The sequence below is a fragment of the Ochotona curzoniae genome, unplaced genomic scaffold, assembly GCF_017591425.1.
Source record: "Ochotona curzoniae isolate NIBS_2020 unplaced genomic scaffold, NIBS_Ocur_1.0 contig_523, whole genome shotgun sequence".
NCBI classification, from domain to species: Eukaryota; Metazoa; Chordata; class Mammalia; order Lagomorpha; family Ochotonidae; genus Ochotona; species Ochotona curzoniae.
In genome coordinates, this window is record NW_024466459.1 from 4,237,107 (window position 1) to 4,260,893 (window position 23,787).

General features: G+C 51.6%; 1 protein-coding gene and 1 long non-coding RNA gene across 4 annotated transcripts in view; one reads left to right on the forward strand and one right to left on the reverse strand.

The window, feature by feature from the left end:
• Positions 1-8,479, reverse strand: part of WIPI1 (WD repeat domain, phosphoinositide interacting 1) — a 31,200-nt gene extending 22,721 nt beyond the window's left edge. The window contains exons 1-3 of one of the 3 annotated variants that reach the window (XM_040989561.1): positions 8,327-8,479; positions 3,349-3,431; positions 1,114-1,283 (exon numbers count right to left, since the gene is read on the reverse strand). In XM_040989561.1, the coding sequence (XP_040845495.1) occupies positions 1,114-1,283; positions 3,349-3,431; positions 8,327-8,406 (333 nt within the window). In that variant the 5' untranslated portion in view covers positions 8,407-8,479. The remainder of the gene's footprint in view (positions 1-1,113; positions 1,284-3,348; positions 3,432-8,326) is intronic. The other 2 variants (XM_040989562.1, XM_040989563.1) reach the window with 2 other exon arrangements.
• A 2,442-nt stretch (positions 8,480-10,921) lies between these two features.
• LOC121162415 lies at positions 10,922-11,932 on the forward strand. Its single transcript, XR_005884790.1, has 2 exons — positions 10,922-11,138; positions 11,419-11,932. It is a non-coding gene; the product is annotated as an uncharacterized LOC121162415 (long non-coding RNA).
• The last annotated feature ends 11,855 nt before the right edge of the window (positions 11,933-23,787 follow it).

Here is a 23,787-nt window from a genome sequence, read left to right on the forward strand (position 1 = left end):
TGATGGGCTCCTTTCGTCCATGATGGAAGGCCCAGAGGTAGTCCCTGGCTAGTGGCTGTGGCCTGGCTCAGCCCCTGTTATTGTGACCATCTGGGGAGTGAATCAGCACATGGAAGATCTCTCTCCATCTCTCCCTGTCTTTGTCACCTGACCTCTCAGATAATAAATAAATAAATCTATCTTTTTATAAATCTATAATCAGGATTAAAGGTGTTTCAGATAGTTCCCAGAGGAGAGATGGATGCATCCCACACTGGAGTGCCCAGATTCTGGTCCCAGCTCCGCTCTTGGCCCTGGTTCTCTGCTAACACACATTCTAGAAGACAGTGGGGGGGGGGGTGGCTCAAATTTTTCCATATTGAAGACTTGGCTTGAGATCCGGGCTCCTGGCTTTGGCTGCCAGAGCCTCAGCTTCTGCAGGCATTTGTGGACTGAATCAGTGGACAGGAGATCTCTGCTTCTTAAATAAGTTTTAAAATTGCAGGGGAAAGTTAACTTACAAGTTATTTTGGCATTGAAAAAAAAAAACTTTTGAAATCCACATATAGTTTTTTTGTAATGCACATGTTTCATTAACTTTTTGAAAATTTCTTGCATTCTAAGAATGCATTACACATTTATTTGAGACCAGAACCATTCTTCCTTCACAAAGAAAATATTTCAAGAAAACAATCCTCAACAGCCAGCTGAGAAATGCAGAAAGGACACGTGTCTGAGGAGCTGGCCCATGAGGACAGCATGGGGTTTGGCAGCCATGGACCCCTGCCTGGCTGCAGAACCCCTGGGGAGGCCCAGACTGCAGTCTCAGCAGCACTTCCTGGAGGCATCCCGGCTTCCTCAGTCAGCACCTCTGCCTCCGGCTCCCAGTGCCCAGTGCCCAGCCTGCACCCAGGGGGCCAGAGCACACCCGGCCAGTCAGTGGCCAGGGCTGGAGGGGGCAGAGGAGGCACAGGGACCATGAAGACACACCTCGAAGCTGAGCAGGTAGACTGGCCTCTCTCCACTCTACTCTCATACTGCTGGGCCTGCACACCACAGGCTCTTCAGGAGCCGATGTTTGCTTTAAAGACATTCATCCTGAAAGATGCTCGCCTAGGGACTGCGCCCACTTACTTGCCGGTTCAGCCGTATGGACAGGATGTTGCTGGAATAGCTGTAGTTACAGATCTCTGTGCCTTTCTTGAAGTGGTACACGTTCATCTGGCGCGGCTTGGCATGGCTGACCACCACCACCAGGCTGCTGGAGAAGAGGCGCTCCACGATGTAAACGTCCGGGATTTCATCTGCGGGGAAGCGGCAGGGGAGTTACATGGATGACCCAGCAGATCAGGATGTGTACCCCATGATGCAGCGTGCAGCACACGGCTGTGGCAGCTTGCAAATGTTCTCTGGGTCCTGAGCTGCTGCCCTGTGTTAGGATGCATGCATTTCCAAGGATCCCTCAACCAAGGGACCTTTCACTGGCTTCCAAGCTCGCCCTGCCACGGTCCTTTCCAAATACGTTCCGACAACGCCCATCAGCGCATGACCAAAGTAGTGTCAGGACTGCCAGGGCCCCTCTGACGTTGGAATCCTCTCTCCAAAGTGCCACGGTTGGCACCCTATAATATACTTAGAAGGGCTGGTTCATTTCAACCCACCCTTTCCCTGTGGGAGACTGCTGTCTCTTTTCTTGTTAAAAACTTTGTTTACTCATTTATTTGAGAGGTTGAGAGCAAGAGAGCTTGTTTCAGCTCCTTTCTGTCCCATGCCAGCAGCGGACACTCGGCTTGCACTGGGAGATGGACTCAACCCAGAGTTACCTGACCCGCGCCCACTGCCTTTCATGCTCACGTCAGCACACAGTGGTCTCGGGAGCCCGGGCATGCCAATCTGGGAATCAGGCATCCTAACCAGCACCCTAACCAATAAGTCAAATGCTTACTTTGTCATTAGTTGACATAGTAACTTCCAAGGTACGAGGGGATGCTCCTTTACACTGTGTAATGATCACTCAGGGTAATTAGCATTTTCCATCAGCCGCTGTGGTAAAACATCTAAAATCCTCTTTTAGCTACTTCTGTTTTAATGAAAGGGAGAGTGAGACTTCAGAGGGAGAGACAGAAAGCTTTTTCCATCCACTGGTTCACTCCCCAAATAGTTACAATGCCCAAAGCTTGTCCAGATCACAGCCAGGAGCCTACAATTTCATCTACTTGAATGGCAGGAGCCCAAGTTCTTGGGCTACCTTCCACTGCTTTCCCAGGTGCACTAGTAGGGAGCAGCTGGGACTCGAACTGGTGCTCCAGTGATGGGACCTAGCATGACAGGCAGCAGCTCAGCCCACTGCACCTCAACGCTGGCTCTCTTCCAGCTATTCTGAAGTATACAATTCACTATTACTAACTCTAGTCACACCACTGAGCAACAGGGGAGTGAAGACTCAATTAGGAACCCCTCAGAATTCCTGTGCTGTTGGTGGGGTGCCACCTGGAGTGGGTAGTGACACTGTAGAGCCGGACTGCCGCGTGCACTCTGGCCCTCTCCGGACAGATCCTTGTCCTGTTGAAAACCAGGAGAGCTCTTCTGCAGCCAGAAGAAAGGTGACCTGGGACATCCCCGAGTCCCTACAGTGCCATTCTTCTCATATGCCAGCCCTTCCTGGGCTTGGGTGAGTCCCATAGGGAACGGTGTGGAACACACACACAGTAAAACAGGAAAATGGCATAGGAAAAAGGACACTGTACAGAGTTTAGAAGTCAAAATATCATTTATCAAACCTCATTCTTTCCAGAAAACCCCAAGGTTACATATTCTTCACTATGATGATGGTTTAAGCTATTACCCTGAGAAAATAAGAGACCCAATTTCTAAGCTCCCTTTTTATTTTCTTATTTGAGAAAGAGTCTAGCAGAGTCCTCCTCTGCTGGTTTACTGCCCAACCCTGGGAAAGGAGCCTCACCCAGGTCTCCCATGTGGGCAGCGAGGGCCAGTGTGCTGAGCTCGCACCTGTCGCCTCTCAGGATATGTGTTAGCAGGAAGCTGGCACTGGGAGCAGACAGGGCTCAGACACAGGCAACTGCTAGATGGCATGCGATCATTGCAACAAGCAGCTTAACCAATCACGTGCCTTCCCCTGAATTATTTCTACTATTTAACAAAGTGCTTCAACATCTTTGATACAGGCTGTGTAAACAAAACAGTTGCTTTATGAAAACAAAGAAAATACTTTGCAACTGAATCAATATATACTCTCTCCACCGTGCCAGTAGAATGGCAAGTAAAAGAACTGTTTTATGTAAATACAGGGGGAAACAAAAGGCCAGAGGGAGGACGTGTCCCTGAGTTTCACACACACACACAACTTACTGCTGCCGTGGACTTGGTCTAGTTGCTCTACGGAACTCAGAGAAAACAGCTTATAGCCGGCTTTGGTTCCAATCGCGAGGGACCTGCGGGCGACAATGAGAGCAGGGCATGACGGCTGATGCTGCCCTCCCACGCCAGCCTCCAAGGTCCAGGGTTGAGGTCTGGGGGGACGCCTCAGCTGCCGCAGCAGCAGGCCTGGCCAGGCAAGCAGGTGCAAGAAAAGGGAAAAGGTGATTTGGAAAAAGAAGGGAAATGATTAGAAGATGTGAATCCACATGGCTTCTGCCATTAAAGAAAGTGTCACACCTACCAGAGAGGTTGTCTCCCCAGCTGGGCAGACAGGGAAAGTGGGAGCCTCAGCGTATTCACACAGCTCTGCCTCCAACTCAAGCGGGAGGTCTATTTGTTTCTTGAGACACACTTTACCCAGAGGCCTGTTTTTCTTTGATTTTTTTTTTTTCTTAAAGAAATAAATATGCCTCATATGTCAACACAAGCAACGCTGAACAGGTCCTTTCTCTCATCACGTTCCATGAAAATCAGATCATTAAACCAGTAGCTCTCACCTATGGATGGACATTCAACTCTGTTGGGGAGTTTATGAGGGTTTTTGTCAAGTTCAAGTGCTCTGCGCCATGCGGCCTGGGTTGAGAACTCTGCACTGTGTTTCACAAAGCAGTTATCACGACAAACTTATCAGGGGAAACGGAACCTTGGGAAAAAGCCTGGCTTTCTTAATGTTTTACTTTTAATTTTTTTAAGATTTATTTTTATTATAAAGTCAGATATACAGAGGAGGAGAGACAAAGAGAAAGATCTTATATCCATTGATTCTCTCCCCAAGTGGCTACAACAGTGGGAGCTGAGGCGATCTGAAGCCAGCAGCCTCTTCCAGGTCTCCCACGCAGGTGCAGGGTCCCAAGGCTTTGGGCCATCCTCCACTGCTTTCCCAGGCAACAAGCAGGGAGCTGGTTGGGAAGTGGAATATGAACCAGCGCCCATATGGGATCCTGGCACTTGCAGCTGTAGGATTTGCCAGTTGAGTCAACATGTCAGCCCTATGTTTTGCTTTTCAACCAATGGGCAAAGGCAGGCCATGAATCCAGGTTTCCTTGGCCTCATAACTAAAGCAAATGAGGCAGTTCTGCCCATTGCTGGCAATTATAGCCAGCTCTTTCCCACTTGCCTTGAATCCCTCCACATGAGCACAACCCGATCTACAGCATAGTCAGAAGCAGTGTGATCCTTGGTGCTTCCCAGGAAAGGGGGCTGTCAGAGCTGAAATGGACCTTCACTTCTTTATGGACCAGCATTGTGGCACAGTGGGTTAAGCTGCTGATTGAAATGCCCACATCCCATTCTGCAGTGCCTGGCTCGAAGCCCCCTCACTTGGCTTGTGATCCAGCTTCCTGCGAAGGCGTGCCCTGGGAGACAGCAGATGGCAGCTCAGGTACATGTGTCCCTGCCACCCATGGGCACAACTAGGAGGGAACTGAGGTCCTGGCTTGCTTTTGGCTTGGGGAAGCCCAGCTCCGGCTGTTGCAGGAACTGGGGGAGTGAACTGGCGGAAGAGAGACATCTGTCTCTGCTCTATCGCTCAGCCTTTTAAATGAATGAAAATGGATGAATAAGCATAAAGCCAATGCATACAGAGATTCATGTTGCACAGGGAGCCACATACTAAAATAAGCAACTACCTACAGCAAGCCTGGAGAGAGAGAGAGAGATTGAGAGCGAGAGAGAGAGCCAGTCACATTTTTTTCCCCAGAATTCCTTCCCGCCCAGACATTTGTTCTTGCCTGGAATGCAGGGACAGACACGGCTGGCTGCAGGCTCCCCAACCTGCTGAATAACTCCTTCAATGTGTCTGACATTTGCACATGGCAACACTGCACTTGGAACTGAGGTTTGCTGTCGGAGCTGCAGTATATATATATAGAGAGAGAGAGAGGAGTTATTTACTGGAGAGTCAGGGCTACGGTGAGACAGGGAGAGCCAGAGAGCTCTTCCATCCGCTGGCCCCTGGAAAGGCAGCCGGCAGCCCTGGCTTCAGACTGCGGAACTCACAGTGCTTCGCCTCGCCACATGAACACAGACAGCAAGCAGCTGCACACTGAGGCTGGCGGATCTTACAAGCATGGCAAAATATTGTAATTACTGTCTGCTAACACGAACCGACAGACTCAGTGGGTTTAAGTAACAGCAAACCAAGCTCTGTCTCTGGAACGAAGACATGTTTCCATGAGGAAGGAGCCTAGTAACCAGCACAGTTTTCAAGGATCAGTCAACGGCCACAAAAAGACTGAACCCAGAAATACAAACCTAGTCTTTGCTTTACTCATAAGGCTTTCTCTTATGATTTATTTATTTTATTGGAAACACAGATTTCCAGAAAGAAGGCAAGACAGAAAAATATCTTCCATTCACTGTTTCAGTCCTCAAATGGTGGCAACAGCCGGAGCTGAGCTGACCCAAAGCCAGGAGCCAGGAGTTTCTTCCCACTCTCCCATGTGGGTGCAGGGTCCCAAGGCTTTGGGCCGTCTTCCACTGCTTTCCCAGGCCACTGGCAGGGATCTGGAAGGGAAGCAGAGCAACAAGAACACGAGCCAGCATCCATATGGGATCCTGGTGCTTGCAAGGGGAGAGTTATTGAATTGAGCCATCACGCTGGGTCCAAGACTTACTTAAAAAAAAAAAAGATATTATTTGTATCTTTATTTGAAAGGCAGAGTTACAGAGAGAAGGAGAAATGAAAAAAGAAAGACCTTGCATCTGCTGGTTCACTCCCCAAACGCCACAATAGCTGGAGCTAAGCCAATCTAAATCCAGGAGCCAGGAGCTTTCCCCAGGTCTCCCATGAAGGTACAGGGGCTGGGGGACTTGAGCCATTCTCCACTGCTTTCTCAAGCATATTAGCAGGGAGCTGGATCAGAAGTGGAACAGCTGGGACTCAAGTCAGCACCCACATAGGATGCCGGCGCCAAAGGTGGAAGCTTAGTCTGCCATACCACACAGTGCCAGCCATGATAGAAAGCTTTCCATAGCAACAAGACTCTCATCATCGCTCATGGAAATGAGGTTTAGGACAAATATGTTTTAGTAAATCAAATCTCAAAATGTGACTAAGACATCTAGTACAGTGCCAAGCTCCAAGAATAGGTACAAGAAACTGGTAAAGGTTAGTTATCGTTACTAACCTGCCCCAGAAACACCAGATCCCAAACTCAGCCCACATATATAGAAAAAGACCCACCCACACACCTAAATATGTTCAATAAAAGGGGCCTGAATTATTTTAAAATCCAATGTCACATCCTCTGTTGCTCAAAGCAACTGACTGTGGCCAGAGCTGTTATTTATAGGCAAGACAAAGTGCCCAGCAGGCCTGCGCCCAAGAACACAGGACTGGCAGTGCAGAACAACGGGACTAAGCTTTCAAAACCCCCGAGACTTGCAAATAACATCACCGCTGTAGAAAGCTGGGGTTGACTTTGGATTATTTCAAAAAACAAAAATGAACATCATCTTGCTCCCCAAATCTAATCCTGTCACAAAGCAGCTTCTAGAACGTCACTGCTTCCCAACCCTCCAACCCCTTTCCTGAGGCAATGTTCAGTTGGGCAGGAAAACATCACTCAGGCATTTCAACAGCAGTCCCCTCTTGCAAAATATGTCTGACCAAACAACAGAATTTCTCTACAACATCGCGTGCGTCTCAGCCCAGGAGTGGATCCTACAAATAATTCCATGGGTCACAGGGAGCTTTGGGAGAAAAAAGACAGACATGCCAGATGGCTCCGGAGACAGTATGTTGTGACAGTGCATGCAGGTAGATTTCAGGTCATGTTGTAACATGTACTTCTATGTGGACTGTGGTCAAGAAAAGGCTGGGTGAGTGACAAGCCATCACCAAGCTGTGAAGCGCCTCCAGCACTTTATTCCACCCCCACCGCCACCCAAACAAAGGCACGGTGCTCTGTGCAGACTATAAACAAAAACACGACGCCAAGGACAGCCCGGGCCGCTTAGGGTACTACCCCAAGGTCTTCGCACATCACTGCATGGTCAATGTCTGCCCCGCGAAGCCCCTGGCAGCCAGGGCGCAACCTGGGGTTAGAATAGGAGCAAGAGCAGACCCTGGGAGGGCAGGAAGTGGGGCTCAGGGCCGGGGTGCACCTTCCAGAGAGATTCCCCTGGGCTCGCTTCCAGAAACACAACCCCACAAATGTCTGAAACCCAATTCAGCAATTCTGGTGGTGTTTTTTTTTTCCCCCCACCCCTCCTCCTACCAAGTGCAAACAACAACATCCGAAGTGAAACATGCAAAAATGCTCTCCAAAGCACAGAGTGTGTGTGTGTGTGTGTGTGTGTGTGTGTGTGTGTGTGTGTGTGTGTGTGTGTGTGTGTGTGTTGGGGAGGGGGGCTCCTGCTCCCCCGGGGAAGAAGGCAGAAGGGGGTTCCAGGTGGGGCGCGAGCCGTGGAGGGTGGCCCCCCATCCCGGGCAGCCGGCTGGGGCAGGGATAGGCTGCGCCGCGGCCGAGGCCCTGCCCAGATGCCACGTTGAGATGCTCAAGGACAAATGGGAAAGTTGCTCCCGGACTCCCGTCTTCCTGGGCCCGTCAGGAGTCAACAAGCCAGTTCTCCGTCCCCCTCCCTCGCCTTTGTTCCGGCCCCGGCCCCTCTGGCCGCTCCCCGCCCCACGGGGGTCGCTGCTGTCCCCCAGCCCCTTACCCCTATTCCGGAGTCTCCCCGTCTCTCTCAGACCCCCTGCGTCTGCAAACTCCCGTCCCTTCCACGGCCCGCGACGGGGGCTGGGGGAAGGGGTGACCACCCCGACCACGGTCATCCGGCCTAGGCCCCTCCAGGACGCAGGCCCGCGCCCCTCACGCCACAAGTGGCCGTCCGGGCGACACCCCTCCTCCTCGGTCGCGACACTCGGTCTCCCTCCACCCTGCCAGGGGCCGGAGCCGCGGCTTACGTGCAGTCCTGGTTGAAAGAGAAGCAGCTGAGCGCCGCCTCGGCCCCGCCGGGAGGGGCGTCGGTGGCCTCGGCCTCCATCGGGCGGTCGACCCGGGAAGCCGCCGCTCGGAGCCGGCGATAGCCACCTCAGCAGCCAGCCCGCGCCGGCTCCCCCGGGCCGGGCGGCCAGCCGCGCCCTCGCCACGCCCAGATCCGACCAGGCCCCGCCCCCAGCCCGCGCCAGCCCCGCCCCGCCCCCGTCCGGCCCCGCCTCCACCGCAGCTCCAGCCGGGCCCGGACCCTCAGCTCCGCCCTGGCCCCTCCCCCAGCCTGGCTAGACCCAGCCCCTAGCCTTTCCCGGCCCCGCCCCAGCCCCGCCCAGGTTCCGTCCTGCCCCAGCCCCGCCCCTCGCACCGCCCACTCTGCCCCGCTCCCGGAAGCGAGCCGCTTATAGGGCGGGGCCCCTACCGCCTGCCGCCATTGGCCCCGAGCCCATGCGGATGGGGCAGGTACCGCCCCTCTGGCCAATCCGCGACGCCTGGGGGCGGACCCTTCCCCGCGGGTCGCGGCCTGCCATTGGGGGACGGCGCGTGACGCGCGGGCTGCAGACCACATGGTGGTGTTTTCATTGCCAGGGGAGGAAGGCCCGGGAAGTGGCGCCGGCATAGCTGGGACCGGGTCGGCTGGCTGCGGGCCGGGCTCGGCGTCGCGGTCGCCGCCCAGGCGCGCTCGTTCGTGCCCCACCCAAAGCCCTGTCAGGTGTCTCCCTCAGCCCATGAAACTCCCCGCGCTAAGTCGTCGGCGTCGGACGCCAAAAGCCGCGCCCTGGGGCCGAGTCCTCAAGCTGCGTTGAGGAAACGTTCCTGAAGTGAGGCGGCCGCGGCAGGCAGGGCGTTCTGGGCAGCCCCGCCGAGACTCACGCTTGTGTAGGGAAACAGCGATTGAGCCTGCCAGCCTGCAGCTGGGGCGACGGGAGGGAGTGACGCGTGTTCTTCCCACGTGTGTCGTGGAGGGGTGCTCTCCCAGTGCGCCGCGGTGCAATTTTTTGGGTGGCAAAAACGCATGTAGCTTTTGGATCCTTAGACCTAAGGAGTAAGTGAACAAAGAGCACTGTCACTCTAAAGTTTTTTCTGGTTACATTTTGTGGGTCGGGGTTTTTCTGAAAGGCAAATGTAGCAGTTTCTTTTCTCACTCTTGTTCTTTCCACTGATGTTAAAATATATATAGCCGAGCTGGTGCGGGCGCGGCTGTGGATGGCCGTGGAGCTGGCTGCGGTGTTGTGTGAGCTCTCAGGGCAGGTGGAAGGCACTGCTGAGTGCTTTCACTGAGTCATCTTTGGAACCTTTCAAATTCCGGCTCGGCCTGTGCTGCCTTTTTGTCTGGCTGTGAGAGGCTGCCTTGCTAGGGACTGGGTTGCGGGGAGATTGGCAGACAGGGCCTGGAAGCTGTTAGGAACAGCTGAATAGGCAGAGGTTGACAGCGGGTGGGAGCCTCTCAGCAGGCTGTTTCATAAAAAAAAAAAAAAAAAAAAGGCGGAGTCCTGGACAGATAAACTCCTCAGGGCAGCAGCTCAGAGCAGGGCTAGAAGCCTCCAGGGGAGTGGTGTGAGGGTCTGATTGATGGCGAAGGGTTTGAGAAAGTCGGTGTGATGGCAGCAAAGCCCGAAGGTGAAGACAAACCCAAGTTAGTGACGTGGTACCGTATGATAGAGAATATGAGACACAAGTCATTTTAATGTTTCTGGAATGTACATTTAAGAATAGAAAGAGATGGGCCCATTCATTTTAGTGACAGATTTTATTTAGTTATATGCCAAAAATGTTACTTCAGGAGCAGGCTTTGGGCATAGTGGTTATGGCATCACTTGGTATTCCTGAATCCTGTCCTGGGGGCCTGAGAGAGGGTGCCGTGCCGGGTTTGAGTCCTGCCTCATGCTCCTGAGTGGGTTGGGGGTTTAGGAGTCTGGGTCTTTTCCACCCCTCCTGGATTGAGCTCTGGGCTTCTGGTCCTGGCTGCAGTGAGCATTTAGGAAATGAACCAGGAGATGGGACCTCTTCTTCTGCCCTTTAAATAGATTATATATGTAATTTCGCATAGCCTACACAATAGCCCAATTACATTACAAATAAGTTAAATTTATTCAAGTTTTTTTGGAACTGAATGTTACAATCTAAGTTCACCTCTAGTCACGTATTTTTAAAATATATTTACTTTAAAAGCAGAGTTACAGGGGGGAAAAAAAAGCAGTGTTACAAAGAGAGAGGTTGATCTTCCACCTGCTGGTTCACTCTCCAAATAGCCACAATGGCCAGAACTGGGTCCATCCCAAGTCAGGAGCTTCTTGGAGTCTTCCACGTGGGTGCAGGGGCCCCAGAACTTAAGCCTCCTTTCACTGCTTTCCCACATCATAGGCTGCGAGTCACACTGACCCTGTATAGGCTGTGGGCGCCATAGATAGCAGCTTTATCGGCTGTGCCACGGTGCCGACCCTCCCGGAGTTCCCGATGGTGACAGCTCGCTGTGATTTTGAAGTAATAAATGGCAGGATATGCTGATTGCTGGGGAAGGGAGAGTGGCAGAGAAGGAAGAGTTAGAGGAAACCCAGAAGCCAGATACTGAGCAAGTGCTAAGGGCCGTGTGTTCCTTTCAGACACGTTGCCATGGCAGCAGACCCGCAAGCCTGCTGGGCCCGGAGTGCAGGTCCGGGAGAAGGCCGGTCAGCTTTCGACCCCTGCCCTGCCTGGGCGTGACCCCCTTACATCTCTTGTGGATTCAGGTTCGCGTGGAAGATGTCATCCCAGGGCTGCCTCGTCAGGCTTTGATTTTCTAAGGTCAGTACATAAACCCGTATTTTGCTACAACGCCCCCTTACATAATTAGAATAGTATTAATTTTAAAAAGTCAGTCCACTTGCTGTCTGGCATGGGCTTGTGGGAGCAGGGGTGGAAGTGGCTGCTTGGAGGGGCCCCTCCCTCGGGATGCTCTCAGAAGTCCATTGAGGTCTGGAGCCAAGGACAGAGTTATAAATCAATTTACGGGTGCTGGAATCCTGTGATGCCAGCTTGGCTTTTTTCTCTCTCTCTCTTTTTTTTTTTTTCTTCAAAATCCCAGTTTTAGGCTCTGTAGGAGAGGACACTGCTGACTTGCCAGGCTCACAGCCTCCCAACCCTGTAGCAGCAGGTTCACAGCCCACTCACGACCGCTGCGGCGTCAGAGGGGACACGGGTAGGGAAGTGCCATACTTGGCCAGAACAAAATTTTGGCTTTTGCCTTCTATCTTTTAGTGGAAACTCTTATATGTCTATCTTTTCCCTGGGACAAAAGAGGTGGGGAGGGGGGACATTCTATCCGATATTTCCAGGGAAGCTGGCAGAGGCAGGCAGGATGTAGCTGGTCTGTGGGGATGATACGGCTTTGGAAATTCGAAGTCAGGCCGCCACTGGGTAATGGGAAAACTTTCTGGGTAGCCATCAGGTTGTAATTTTAAAATGCGGATGAGGGCACGCACGGGACATTAGCAGAGGAAGTGGGAAATGCGACGTCCTGTCTGACACAGTGTTCCTGACACCCAATACGGCTGGCCAGGACACCCGGCTGTCTATAATTACAGTAACTACTAGGTGAACAAATGCCACTCCTGCTTGCTGCTTTTTATAAAATTGGGTCTATTCCTGTGAGACCAAGTCACAGGAAATACCCCCCTTTCTCTTTCTGACCACTCCCAACACGCAGAGCCTGAGCTGAGATGACAGGCGAGACGAGGTGAAAGGTGGTGGGTGTGGGCAGGGATGTTGGACGGGGCAGGGGGCTGCGGGAAGGATCAGGGCCCGGAATGGAGAGGTTAGCTCGCAGACTCTGCCCACCAGTTCCGGGGTTGGAAGGTGAGGGGTCGGGGCTTGGACTCGGGGCAAGAGGACTCCATGGGATTGGCACCCAGGAAGGCATCCGCCAGGGGGCTGGCTCAGAGCAGGTCCAGCTGGGCCCTTAGGCACAGTCTGTGTGGGCTAACATGGATGCCGGCGTGTGCCCCCTCCCCCTGCAGGGCCCATTCTTTCTGGGTTTATTGATTAAAAGGGGAGGGGCACACAGCAAGCCCACCAAGCATCGTGATATCCTGACTCCACGTGGCGTTCCACTGACGAGGCAACAGGTGACTTGTGCATCCTTCCTGCTCTCCGGCCTTGTTTTGGCTCCACATTCATGATCACAAAACACCAAGGCAGATCCTACATTCTCAGTTAAAACGTGCTGACGGGCGGCTGCTGCCCAGTGGTTAAAGCACTGCTTGGGAGTAGCCTTACTCAGTGAGAGTGCCTACGTCCCGGCCTCATGTACCTGGCGTCTGGCTTCAGCCTCACGCAGCCCTGGCTCTTGTGGGCTCGAGTAAGTGAACCAGTAGGTTCCAGTAGGTGGAAGACTGTGGATTATTTTCTCTTTCTCTCTCTCTCGCCCTACCTTTCAAATGAACTTATAAAAGAACTTTAAAGAGATTTAAGAACTGCTTGCTGATCCACTTGATGCTCAGTATGTTCCACCTGTTTATACCCTGAGCTAAGAATCTGTTAGCTGGGACAACATGGGAAGGTTTAGTCATGAACTTTTTCTTCACTGGGACACTGAAAAACATTGTGTTTATTTATTTACTTGGGAAGGTAGAGAGACGGGGAGATAAACAAAGAAAGCCCTTCCGTTCAGGGGCTCATCCTTCCTCCGAAGCCTTTCACAGCAGGGCTGGGTGGGCCTGGAGCTGCACCTGCGTCTCCCAAGTGGGTGGTGATGACCAAGTGCTTGAGTCATGTGCTCCCCCCTTCAAGGGTGCGGCATTAGAAGGAAGCTGACTGGCAGGTGCAATGGTCTGGACTTGACCCCAAACACTAAGATGAGAAGATGAGAGTATTTCAGTATGCCACTATCTGTCTCTTACAGGGAACTCTTAAAGGTGTGTGTGTGTGTGTGTGTGTGTGTGTGTGTGTGTGTGTGTGTGTGCATTTAAAAGGCAGAGCTTGAGAGAAAGAGAAGAACTTCCACCTGCTAGGTCTCTCCCCAAATGGCTGCAAAAGCCGTGAGCTGGGCCAGTCCCAAGTCTAGAACCAGAAGCCAGTTATTCATTCCATCCTCCTTAGGGATCCGTGCACTTGAGCTATCATCCATTGCCTTCCCAGGCACACTCACAGGAAGCTGGACTGGAAGCAGAGGAGCTGAACTTAAACTGGCATTCTGTTATAGACTCATCATTAGCAGGTTAACCCACCATGCTTGTTGCAACCCTGGTCCTACTAGGATATCATCAGTTCAATCAATGAGGAGTAGACATTGGGACAATGGTTAGGCCACTGCCTGGGACCCTCACGTCCAGATCTGCATGCCTGAGTTTGTCTGCAATAGTGCAGTTTCCTCCCTGGGAGGTGATGGCTAAGGAGCTGGGGACCAGCCAGCAAGGTGAGAGGCCTGTCCTGTGCTCCCGTCCTCTGGCCAGGCCCAGCCCCGGCTGTTACAGGCACCTGTGGAGCAATCCAGCAGACAGGAGGTTTCTCTCACATGCAAATAAATATAGACTAGCCAAAGGAGGGATGTGATTGAGAGAGCTTATTACACTGCCTTGCCTTGTAGAGTGTGACTACAGGTGACACCTGAAACAGAAAACAAAGCTTTAGGGAAAGCCTGGCTTGGAGCCTCCCATTTTCTCACGTCCATCTGGTCTAGTTTCATTTTCTTTGTAGTGTAAACAAAGATCTGGGACAAGTAGGCTTGCTACCCAGGGCGGTTTGTGAGGGAGCCGTCGGTCACATTCCTGCTGGTTCCGCCGTGGCCACTACGGACGCTGCCTGTCCAGGCTGGGGCTCAGGGATGTATTCCACGGGACTGTGCCAGAAAAGCCAAAGGCCACGTGCCAGGGGAGAGTGGGAACACCTGTAGCCCTGCATAGGGGTCACGCCTTGCTTACATTTGCAAAGAGCGCTACAGGAAATAATGCTAAGCATCCTCTGTTCCCAGGAAAAGTGTTAGTCGGCGTTCCTGAGTGGCGTGGACAGGCTGGTAAGGGCTGCCGTGCTCATGAAGCTTCTGGCTAACCTGGAGGGAGCTGGTGTAGGGGAAGTGCAAAAATTCCTGCTGGAAAAAGGTGGTTTCAAAGGGAAATCGGCCGGGAGGAGATGCTAGAAGTCCCGGATGCTTGTGGAGTAGTGCCATCTAGTGGCCAGTAGCAGTTCTAGGCTGGTTGACTGGCTCTTGACAGATACAGGTTTCAGTGATGTGTCCTTCCCAAATTTCTCTCTCTCTCTCTCCCCCTCCCTTCCTCCCTCCTTCCTTCCCTCCTTTCATCTCTCCTCCCCTCTCTCTCCCCTCTCTCCATTTCCCTCCCCCCTCTCTGCCCCTTCTCTCCCCTCTCTCTCCCCCCTCCCACTAATGGAAACCCTACAGTACTTGACTTACCAGCAAGTAGCATTTTTCGGTTCACTTGACCACCGGAAACATGATACCATGGCAACCTGCTAACCTAGTGGCTGGTGTGTGACTAATGGGGAGGCGATGTCCGGTAGGCCAGAGGGACAGAGTGGGACGTCGTGAGATTTCATGACATACTCAGAACAGGAACAGTTTGAAACTTATGAATCACTGATTTTTGGAATTTACCATTTGTTGCTTTTGGACAGAGGAGGAGTTTTGGTGCAGTGGTTAAAAGATTGCATAGGCTGCCTTCATCCGTTATCCAAGCACCTGCTTTAGCTACTTAGCTCTGCCCCCAGTGACAGCCTCCAGTTAACGGACGCCTTGGGAGGCAGCTGGCAGCAACTCAAGCAGTTGCACCCTCTGCCTTTCAGTTTCGTCCCGGCTCGGCCATGGCCACGACAGGAACCAGTGCACAGAAACTATCTCCTTTTTTCTCTCTGTGCCTCTCTGCCTGTCAAATAAATTGTAAAATTATGTTATTCTTGAACCATTGTTGAGCATGGGCAACTAAAACGTCAGAAAGCAAAACTGCAGACCAGCTGGGAAATTTAGATGTGGCAAATTCTAAGAATTAACACAAAGCAGTGAAAAGGTGCTAGGAGGTGTTGGGAATCACAGAAACAGTAGACTTAATGTGGGATGGACCGGGCAGGCCCCAGGGAAAGGTTCTCTTTGTACAGAGAGCCATGGGAAGACGTGGGGGAAGGCATCGAGAACCAAAGGAACACAGTCTCCAGGGAACAGCCAGGAGGCTGCGGTGGCGAAGACGCTTGGGTTCAGACGGAGTCTCAGGGCAAGCGCTGGTCCCAAATGCTGAGACGCCGTTCGGAACACCTTCCCATAGCAGAGGACCTGGGATTGCCGGCCCACTCCTCTCCCAGTTCTAACCATCTGCCGACATGCAAGTCCCATGTGATGGCTCCGGGTGTTGAATGTTGCCACTTACATGGGAGACCCAGATTGACTTCCCGGCTCCTGGCACTGGCTCGACCCAGACTCCTCTCTGCTTTTCCAACAAATAAACAGTGTCCCGCGGGCAGATGGACTGAAAACTGATGGAAGGTGGCTGGGAGACCCACCGACCTCTTCAGCACGTCAGACTTCAGAAAGCCCAGCATCATGCCTATGCGCTCCCTTCATGAATGTTCTCCAGCTTGTTAGAGGTAGGTCGCTGTTCTGCGGGAGCACCCACTAACCTCACATGGGACCCACAGCAGTGAAACTCGTCCTTGATAGTAGACTACGACCTTACCATCACAAACCAGGCTGCACAAGACAGAGACAACAAGATTTAGCTCATGGCCAGCCCACAGCTACGGTGCCTGAAGCTGAATGACTAATTCTGCTGTGGAGGTCTCCCCCAGGCCCTCTCTGTTCCTACAGCATCCTGACAAAGATTTCTGAGATACCGGTTGGTCACCACTCGGCTTCATGTCCCCGCCAGCCCTGCCTGACCTGATTTTCATGTCGCCTGCTTTCCGTTTTAGGAACCACCAAACATGAACCTTGCAAGAATCCTCTCCCGCCACCCACTGCTAACTACGCCATGGCTCAGCAGTGTGTGCACACTCTCATGCTGCAGCAAGTTGATAAGAACCAGCGCTGGCAAGGTTCAGTCCTGCTTCAAAGGTCAAGGCCGACGGAAAGCTGGAGGGAACGCCGAGCTCCTGTTCCAGAGGCCGACACTGTGCCTTCCACCCAACGTCTTTTGTACCAATTAGAAAACCGTCTGTGGTTTTATTTATTCTCATTTTGATTGAAATGTAGAGAGATGGAGAGAGAGCTTCCACATCCTGGTTCACTTGCCAAAATGCCTATAACAGCCAGTGCTGGACCGTCAGCTGCTTCTCCCCAAGGGCACACCAGCAGGGATCTGGAAGAGAAGCCGAGCAGCCAAGACTCAAGCCAGGCACCCTGGGGATGCGATGCAGGCGTCCCAGGCAGAGACGTTAACTGTCATACCAAATGCCTGTCCTGTCAAAGCAGGTTAAAGACAACAAGTGTGGATTGTTTTTGAGTTGCCCTTATCTGGCCCCTTAGACTGCGGCCATTTGGGGGCTACACGTTCATACTGTGGGCTCTTTGGGCTTGACTGGGGATGAATGCTCTTCTCTGTTACCAAGAACATCCTCAGGTTTTCTCAGGCGATCCACAGCTGCCTAGAGAAAGACCAGATTGGTTCTAGAAAGAAACAAAATGCATTTGCTCAGCTTACTTGAGTTGTACCGAGAGGGTAAGCAATGATGCTCCACAAAGAAACCAGACTTGCCTATTAGGAAGCTTATTGTAGCGGCATGAGTACCAGATGTGGGGAGAGCGGTGGGCAGAGCCCGGTGGGCAGCTGGCAGTGGCTAAGAGGAGGAGACAGTGGGCCTGGCACGGTAGCCACTGGCGAAAGTCTTTGTCTTGCATGCCCCCAGGATCCTAGATGGACCCAGTTGCTCTGCTTCCCATCCAGCTCCCTGCTTGTGGCCTGGGAAAGCAGTCGAGGACGGCCCAAAGCCTTGGGACCCTGCACCCGCGTGGGAGACCCGCAGGAAGCTCCTGGCTCCTGCCTTCAGATCGGCTTAACTCTGGCCATTGCGGCCGCTTGGGGCATGAATCAGCAGATGGAAGTCCTTTCTCTGTCTTTCGTTCTCTGTGTAAATATACCTTTCCAATAAAAGCAAATAAATCTTAATAAAAGTATTTAAACAGATCTGTGTTTAGGGCGGTTGTTAGCAAGCCTTGGATTTTCTTAGGCCTCTCTGCATTCTTAATGTAAATGGAGTTGTGTCATAAGCTACATATAACTGGCTCTTTTTACCTCCTGCTATGAGACAGTGAACTCCCTTCAAAGCTTTGGCTAGTAAGAACTGGGAGTCCTTGGAAGTGCCTAGGACATGCAGGGACCTGCCCTTTAGGATACACCTACTTGCCAGTGATGCCTCAGTACCGCCACCTGTTGGTGGCCACTGTATCAGCACTGAAAGTTTACCTCCAATACACTTTGCATTTTAACAAACCCATGTGGTGGGCATTTGGCATGGTGCCTAGGATGCGGGTTATGAGGCTTGTGGGGACGCTGTCATTCACAGTGGAATGTCTGGCTTGTGTCCATGGTTCCAGCACCTTACTGCAGCTTCCTCCTGATGCAACCCTGCAAGGTAATGGTGATGATTCAAGAAATTGGCTTCCTGCCATGGGAGAACTGACTTGAGTCCCTAGACACATGCTCCCACCACCGCCCCCACACCAGGCTGCACCTCCGTGGGCATCTGGGGCACGAGCCAAAAATCTCCAAAACTAAATGCGTACTTAAAAAAATGAATTTTTATGTTTTATCTTATACCACGTGATGAATCACAATGAGCATTTTTTCTAAAAAAAAAATGTATTTATTTTTATTGGAAAGACAGATTTACAGAGAGAAGGAGAGATAGAAAAATCTTCCATCTGCTGGTTCACTCCCCACTTAATCACAACAGCTGAAGCTGAGCCAATCTGAAGCCAGGTGCCTCTTCTGAGTCTTCCACATAGGTGCAGGGTTGCAAGCCTCTGGGCCATCCTCTACTGCTTTTCCCAGGCCCCAGGCAGGGAGCTGGACGGGACATGTAGCAGCCAGGATAGGAACTGTTGCCCGTATGGGATCCTGCAGGGGCAGGATTAGTCGACTGGGCCATCACACCGGCCCCACAATGAGTAATCCTTGCGGAGGTGAAACGCCCGTGTGAATAGCCAGTGACAGCACAGGTGCAGTGTTGTGCCAGTATCAGTCCTGTTTCGTTCCTGCACCGTTCTATCTTCATTCCCTCCACAGTTATCGTGCAGGCCTCCTCCCTCAGCCACGGCTCCCTGTGTCTGCAGCCACGCTTACTCTGGAGGCTCGGTGCATCCACACCGAAGCATGTGTCCGTGTGTTAGCTCGCAGTGACTGGATAGCATTGCGTTTGATGTCCCCGCCACCACTGGGCTCACTCATCCTCTGACCTTTTGGCTCTGTGAATGAGGGTGTACACACACCTATTTGGGGGCCTGTTGTGGGTCCTCTGGGGAGCTCTCTGGAGCCTTAGGAGTGATGTGGCTGGGTCATATGATCATTCTAGCTCTAACTTTTGAGGAGCAACAAACCCAATTTCCACAGAGTCTGTGCACGGGCTCTAAGTTCTCTACATCCTTGCCAACAGTTCTTATTTCCTCCTTTATCTTATGTTTTCAAAGTGCTCCCGCCATCCTTGGGGTGTGGAGAGCCTGATGTAGCGCCTACAAAAGTCAAACAGATTGGACCCTTCCTTGTTCTAGATGGTTCTGGATCACCTGGGCAAGAGTCTTCCAGGTCACAGAGACTCGTTCAGCCCCCTCCTGAAGCTCACACAGGAGTCCGGGGAACCGTGCCGAGCTCTGAAGCTGATGCGGCCCGCTCTGGCCAGATCCTCCCCGTCACCCTTCTTTGTTCCCTGGTGATACTGTCCGAGCTGTGCTTTAGCCTAGGGGTCTGTATTACGCAACTTTCCCATTACAGGGAAGGCCAAGCACACAGCTAATACAGAAAGATAAGCAGCTTTGGAGACCGGATCCAAGATCCCTTTGACTGTGAGGACTCTGTGCAACATCAAAGAGGGCATGTCCAGGCAAGGTCAGGCTTGGCATTGAGAGAGGTCTAGGGGATGGAGGGGCCGGGGGAGGGGGAGACCGATTAAAGCGGAGAGAGGAGGCAGGCTGGACTGGGAACTGTGTCAGTCGGTGAGGAACTGGAACGAAGTGTCCTGGTTTGATGTTTTGAGTATTCCTTTAATTTTAGGAACACTATCAGGAAGGTGCCGGCTTGGGAGCCGAGCTGCTCACACCAGCTCTAAATCGCGCGTTGCTGACGAGTGAGAGAACCTCAGTTATAAATGGAAATGCAAACCAGCAGGTGCTCATTGGCCAAAGCTCAACACACCAGTTTATTTTGGTACCTATGAGGGCTACTATCTCCTATTTCCTCATTGATTACAAACATGCCATGGGATAAAAAAACCAGCACGCCTTCCAAAAACACAGCGATGCTTTTCATTGACGCATATCTCAAGTGGGTGCCCTGAGGCCAGGGACATAAAACAGGAATAACCACATTTTTCTGCGTAATTGTATGCATTGACGGGTTTAGTATAGAGACCCCGCCAGCGAGCAGAAAAGACGTCAAATAGACGAGACGTGGCTCAAAACACCAAGTGTGTCTCTCCTTGGCTCTCAGCACTTCCCAGGGGCTCTCCGCTTGGGAGAGCGGAAGTGAGCCTTCACCTGAGGAGGACTCTGCTCTGCTGCTCTCCCTGGAAGGCCCCATCCGCCTCTGACACACTCTGACACACACCCTAGGAACATCCGCGCACGCACTCCTGCCGGGGCTCTCGTCCTCAGCTCTCTCCTGGGCTGTTGAAGGCATTTGCATCCGGAACTCCCAGGAGATGTGACGAGAGATTTGTGAGAGATTTCTCACTTAGCAAAGCAGGAGCAACTTACTCCTCCTCTTTGCGTACACTGGCCCATGTGATGGTCAGCTCTTACTTGTCTGTCTTCTGGTCGGCCCGTCCATAAACATAGGCTTAGTTGTTAAGTCCCTTTGAAGGGAGCTGGTTAATTCCCGCGTGGTCACACAGCCTAGTTCATTCCATTCCCAGGAATTCTTAGCCACCAGCCTGTGTATTTCTTCCAGAACCAGTTGCGATAACCTGAAACAACGGTGCTTGTTTGCTCACGTGTTTCAGCCTGCTCTCCCATCTGAAAGGTGAGTCCTGCGCGTCTTCCCCCAGCACGCTCTGGACCAGTACCTCATCACCTAGCAGGTGCTCCTACCTGTGTGCTGCTTGACTGACTTGAACCAGAAACAATTTGTTTTTACAAGATTAACTCATTTCCATTGGAAAGTCAGATCTATAGTGAGAAGGAGAGAGAAAGATCTTTCATCTGCTGGTTCACTCCTCAAATGACCACAACGGACAGAACTGAGGCGATCTGAAGCCAGCAGCCAGGAGCTTCGTCCAGGTCTCCCATGCGCGTACAGGGTCCCAAGGTTTTGGGCCATCCTCGACTGCTTTCCAAGGCCACAAGCAGGGAGCTGGATGGGAAGTGGAACAGCCAGGATACAAACTGGTACCCATGTGGAATCCTGGCTCATGCAAGGCAAAGGCTTTAGCCTCTAGGCTACCGCGCAGGGCCCTCCCCCTTTGAAGTCTTAACCATAAATTTCATTGAGGACACTTCAGAGGTTTTGTTTATATGAGTTATATCTATCGGTGCTTTGTGAGGTAGCAACTAGTACCAAGAACAATTCAAAATATTCATTCATTTATTAAAGCAAGAATAAGCCCATTACTTGTTAACATGAATAATACTTTTTATTATGTCCCCCAAACTCATGAAATTAGAGAAAAGTAAGCACCGCCGTTTGATATTTCAGCATATCTCTTAATTGTCTGGCTCTATAGAAAATGACTGGCTTCCCATCTCTGCTTCTTCATCCAGGCTGTGTTGAGGACACATGTCAGGTAACCTAGGAGGAACCGCATCGTGCAGTTGGGGTGATAGTGAAAAGGCAGGGCCGGCTCAGTTTGCTAACCCTCTGCCTGTGAGAGCTGGTATCCCATGTGCTGGTTCTTGAACCTGCCACTCCACTTCCCAGCCAGCTCCCTGCTTATGGACTTGGGAAAGGATGGCTCAAGTCCTTGGGCGTCTGTACCCAGTTGGGAGATTCAGAGCAGGCTCCTGGCTCCTGGCTCCTGGCTCCTGGTTTTGGATCAGCTCACCTCTGGTCAGTGTGGCCATTTGGGAAGTGAATCAGCAGATGGAAGATCTCTCTGTAAATACTGCCTATGCAATAAAATAAATAAATCTTTAAAAAAGAGAAAGTGAAAAGGTGAATAACCCCAGGTTATTTTGCAAATACCTTTGACTTCACAGACACACTAAAAGACTCTCAGGCAGTTCAAGGATCCCTACCTAAGACATATTTTAAAAACAAGGAATGGGTCCTGGTGCCATAGCCTAGCGGCTAAATCCATGCCTTGCTTCCACTGGAATCCCACGTGCATGCCAGTTCATGTCCTGGCTGCTCTACTTCCCTTCCAACTCACTGCTTGTGGCCTCGGAAAGCAGTACAGCATGGCCCAAAGCCTTGGGACCCTGCACCCACGTGGGAGACCCGGAAGAAGCTCCTGGCTCCTGGCTTCGGATTGGCTCAGCTCTGGCTCTTGCAGCCACTTGGGAAGTAAACCGGCAGATGGAAGATCTTCCTCTCTGTCTCTCCTTTTCTGTAAATCTGCCTTTCCAATAAAAATAAATAAATCCTAGGGAAAAAAAAGAACAAGGGATGGATTAGTGCAGAGTAGTATTCGGTTCGCCTTTAAACTACTCAACAGCAGCCTTTGCTCAGCTCAGCACTGAGGTGTGCCTGGTTCCCTTAGGATCTTCAGGGTAGCCAACATGCGCAATGAGTGATCAGTGATGAAAAGATAAACCAGCCAGGCAAAACAATAATTTTGTATCATGTACCATGATGGAGTATATAAAATTAGGTAGCTCCTTCCATATTTTCCAAAAATTACCTCTTTCCTTGCACAACTGTTGAGTAGGAATTATTAGCCTCATTTCTTGAGAAATCTCAAAAAAATCTGAATAATTATTTTAAGATTGTATAGCAAATAAGGTCTTACTCCAGAAATGTGCTCTTTTGCCAAAGAATGCTAAGCCACCACCGCATGTGAAGGAAAACTTAAGAAACAATTAAGAATTTAGCCTCATTGTCTTTTATAAATGAACCAAGGAGTCAATCAAAAAATAGATTTTTCGCCCCCATGATGAGTAAATTTAAATAATAATAATAATCCAAGTGAGGGAGTTGGCATTTAGCCTGATAGAACGTGACTCCCACGTCAGGGGACCTGGGTTCAATTCCCAGCTCCAGCTCCCAACTTCAGTTTCCTGTTAATGAAGAATCAAGTGTGATGGGTCAAGGTATTCAGTTCCTGCCACTCACGTGGGAAACCTGGGTTTGATTCCCAGTTCCTGGTTGCTGCAGCAGGCCATTGCAGAGAGGGCCTGTGGATGCGAGTCAATACTACACACATGTGGCCCTGTCTCCCCTACTCAGCTAAGTGTCTTAAAAGCTACAACATTCTTTGTTCTGACTTCCAAAAGCCACATTTCATAGTGAGAAGACTGCAGAACTTCACCTCAGGGTCTACCCTTAAGGGATGCCTTGATGACTCACTGTGGTGTCCCCGCAGAAGCAATGCTTTCTGAATCCACCTTCCATGGCTGTCCCTGACAGCCTTGGGAGTGAGTGATCAGCAAGCAGTAGGGGCTTGGACTGTTCAGCTCAGGGCTCTGGGCAGAGGGCATCGCATGGAGAGACAGGACTCTCTTCCACTTTCCCGGTGGTCCTGAGGACCCCACCCCTGGGGTCTCATCTAGTCCTAACCACCTGCACTAAAATAAACTTGCTTCTCCTTCCACTGTCCGTGAACTTTTTCAGACACCTTGGTAGGCAGCTGTGTAGTTGAAGTGGCTTCAGTACAAGCCCTGGACAGTTTCCCAGTGGAGAGCATGAAGTGAGATCCGTCAGCCCCTTCCTGAGGCTGAGGCTTTGGCGAGGGAGGGAGGCAGCTGTCGCGGTGGCTGCTTTTGAAAAGCTGCAATGTGCTTCCTCGTGAATGGAGGATGCCGCCGGAGTTATTTCCTGCCCTGGATTCCAGTGCAGTGTGGGGTGCACAGCCAGGGTGACCTGGACAGCCATACCCTCCTTCCCCGGTCCCCAGGGGCCTGCTGATCTCCGGTTGCTGTTGTCACACACAGAGAGAAGCCGGCAGGAGGAGGGCAGCTGGCCCGGTCAGCCGAGCTTGAGGTCAGCTGGCTCCTGGTGGAGTTTTTTGGCTGTTTATCCAAAAGACATCGCACTGTCCCAACATGCATGTCACACTTCCTTACTTCTCTGTTGGCTTAAGTGAATGAGACATGTCTGAAACTGCCTGGTGTGCTAAATTCTAAAGCCCAAGTTGGAGCTGTTTCTGTAGT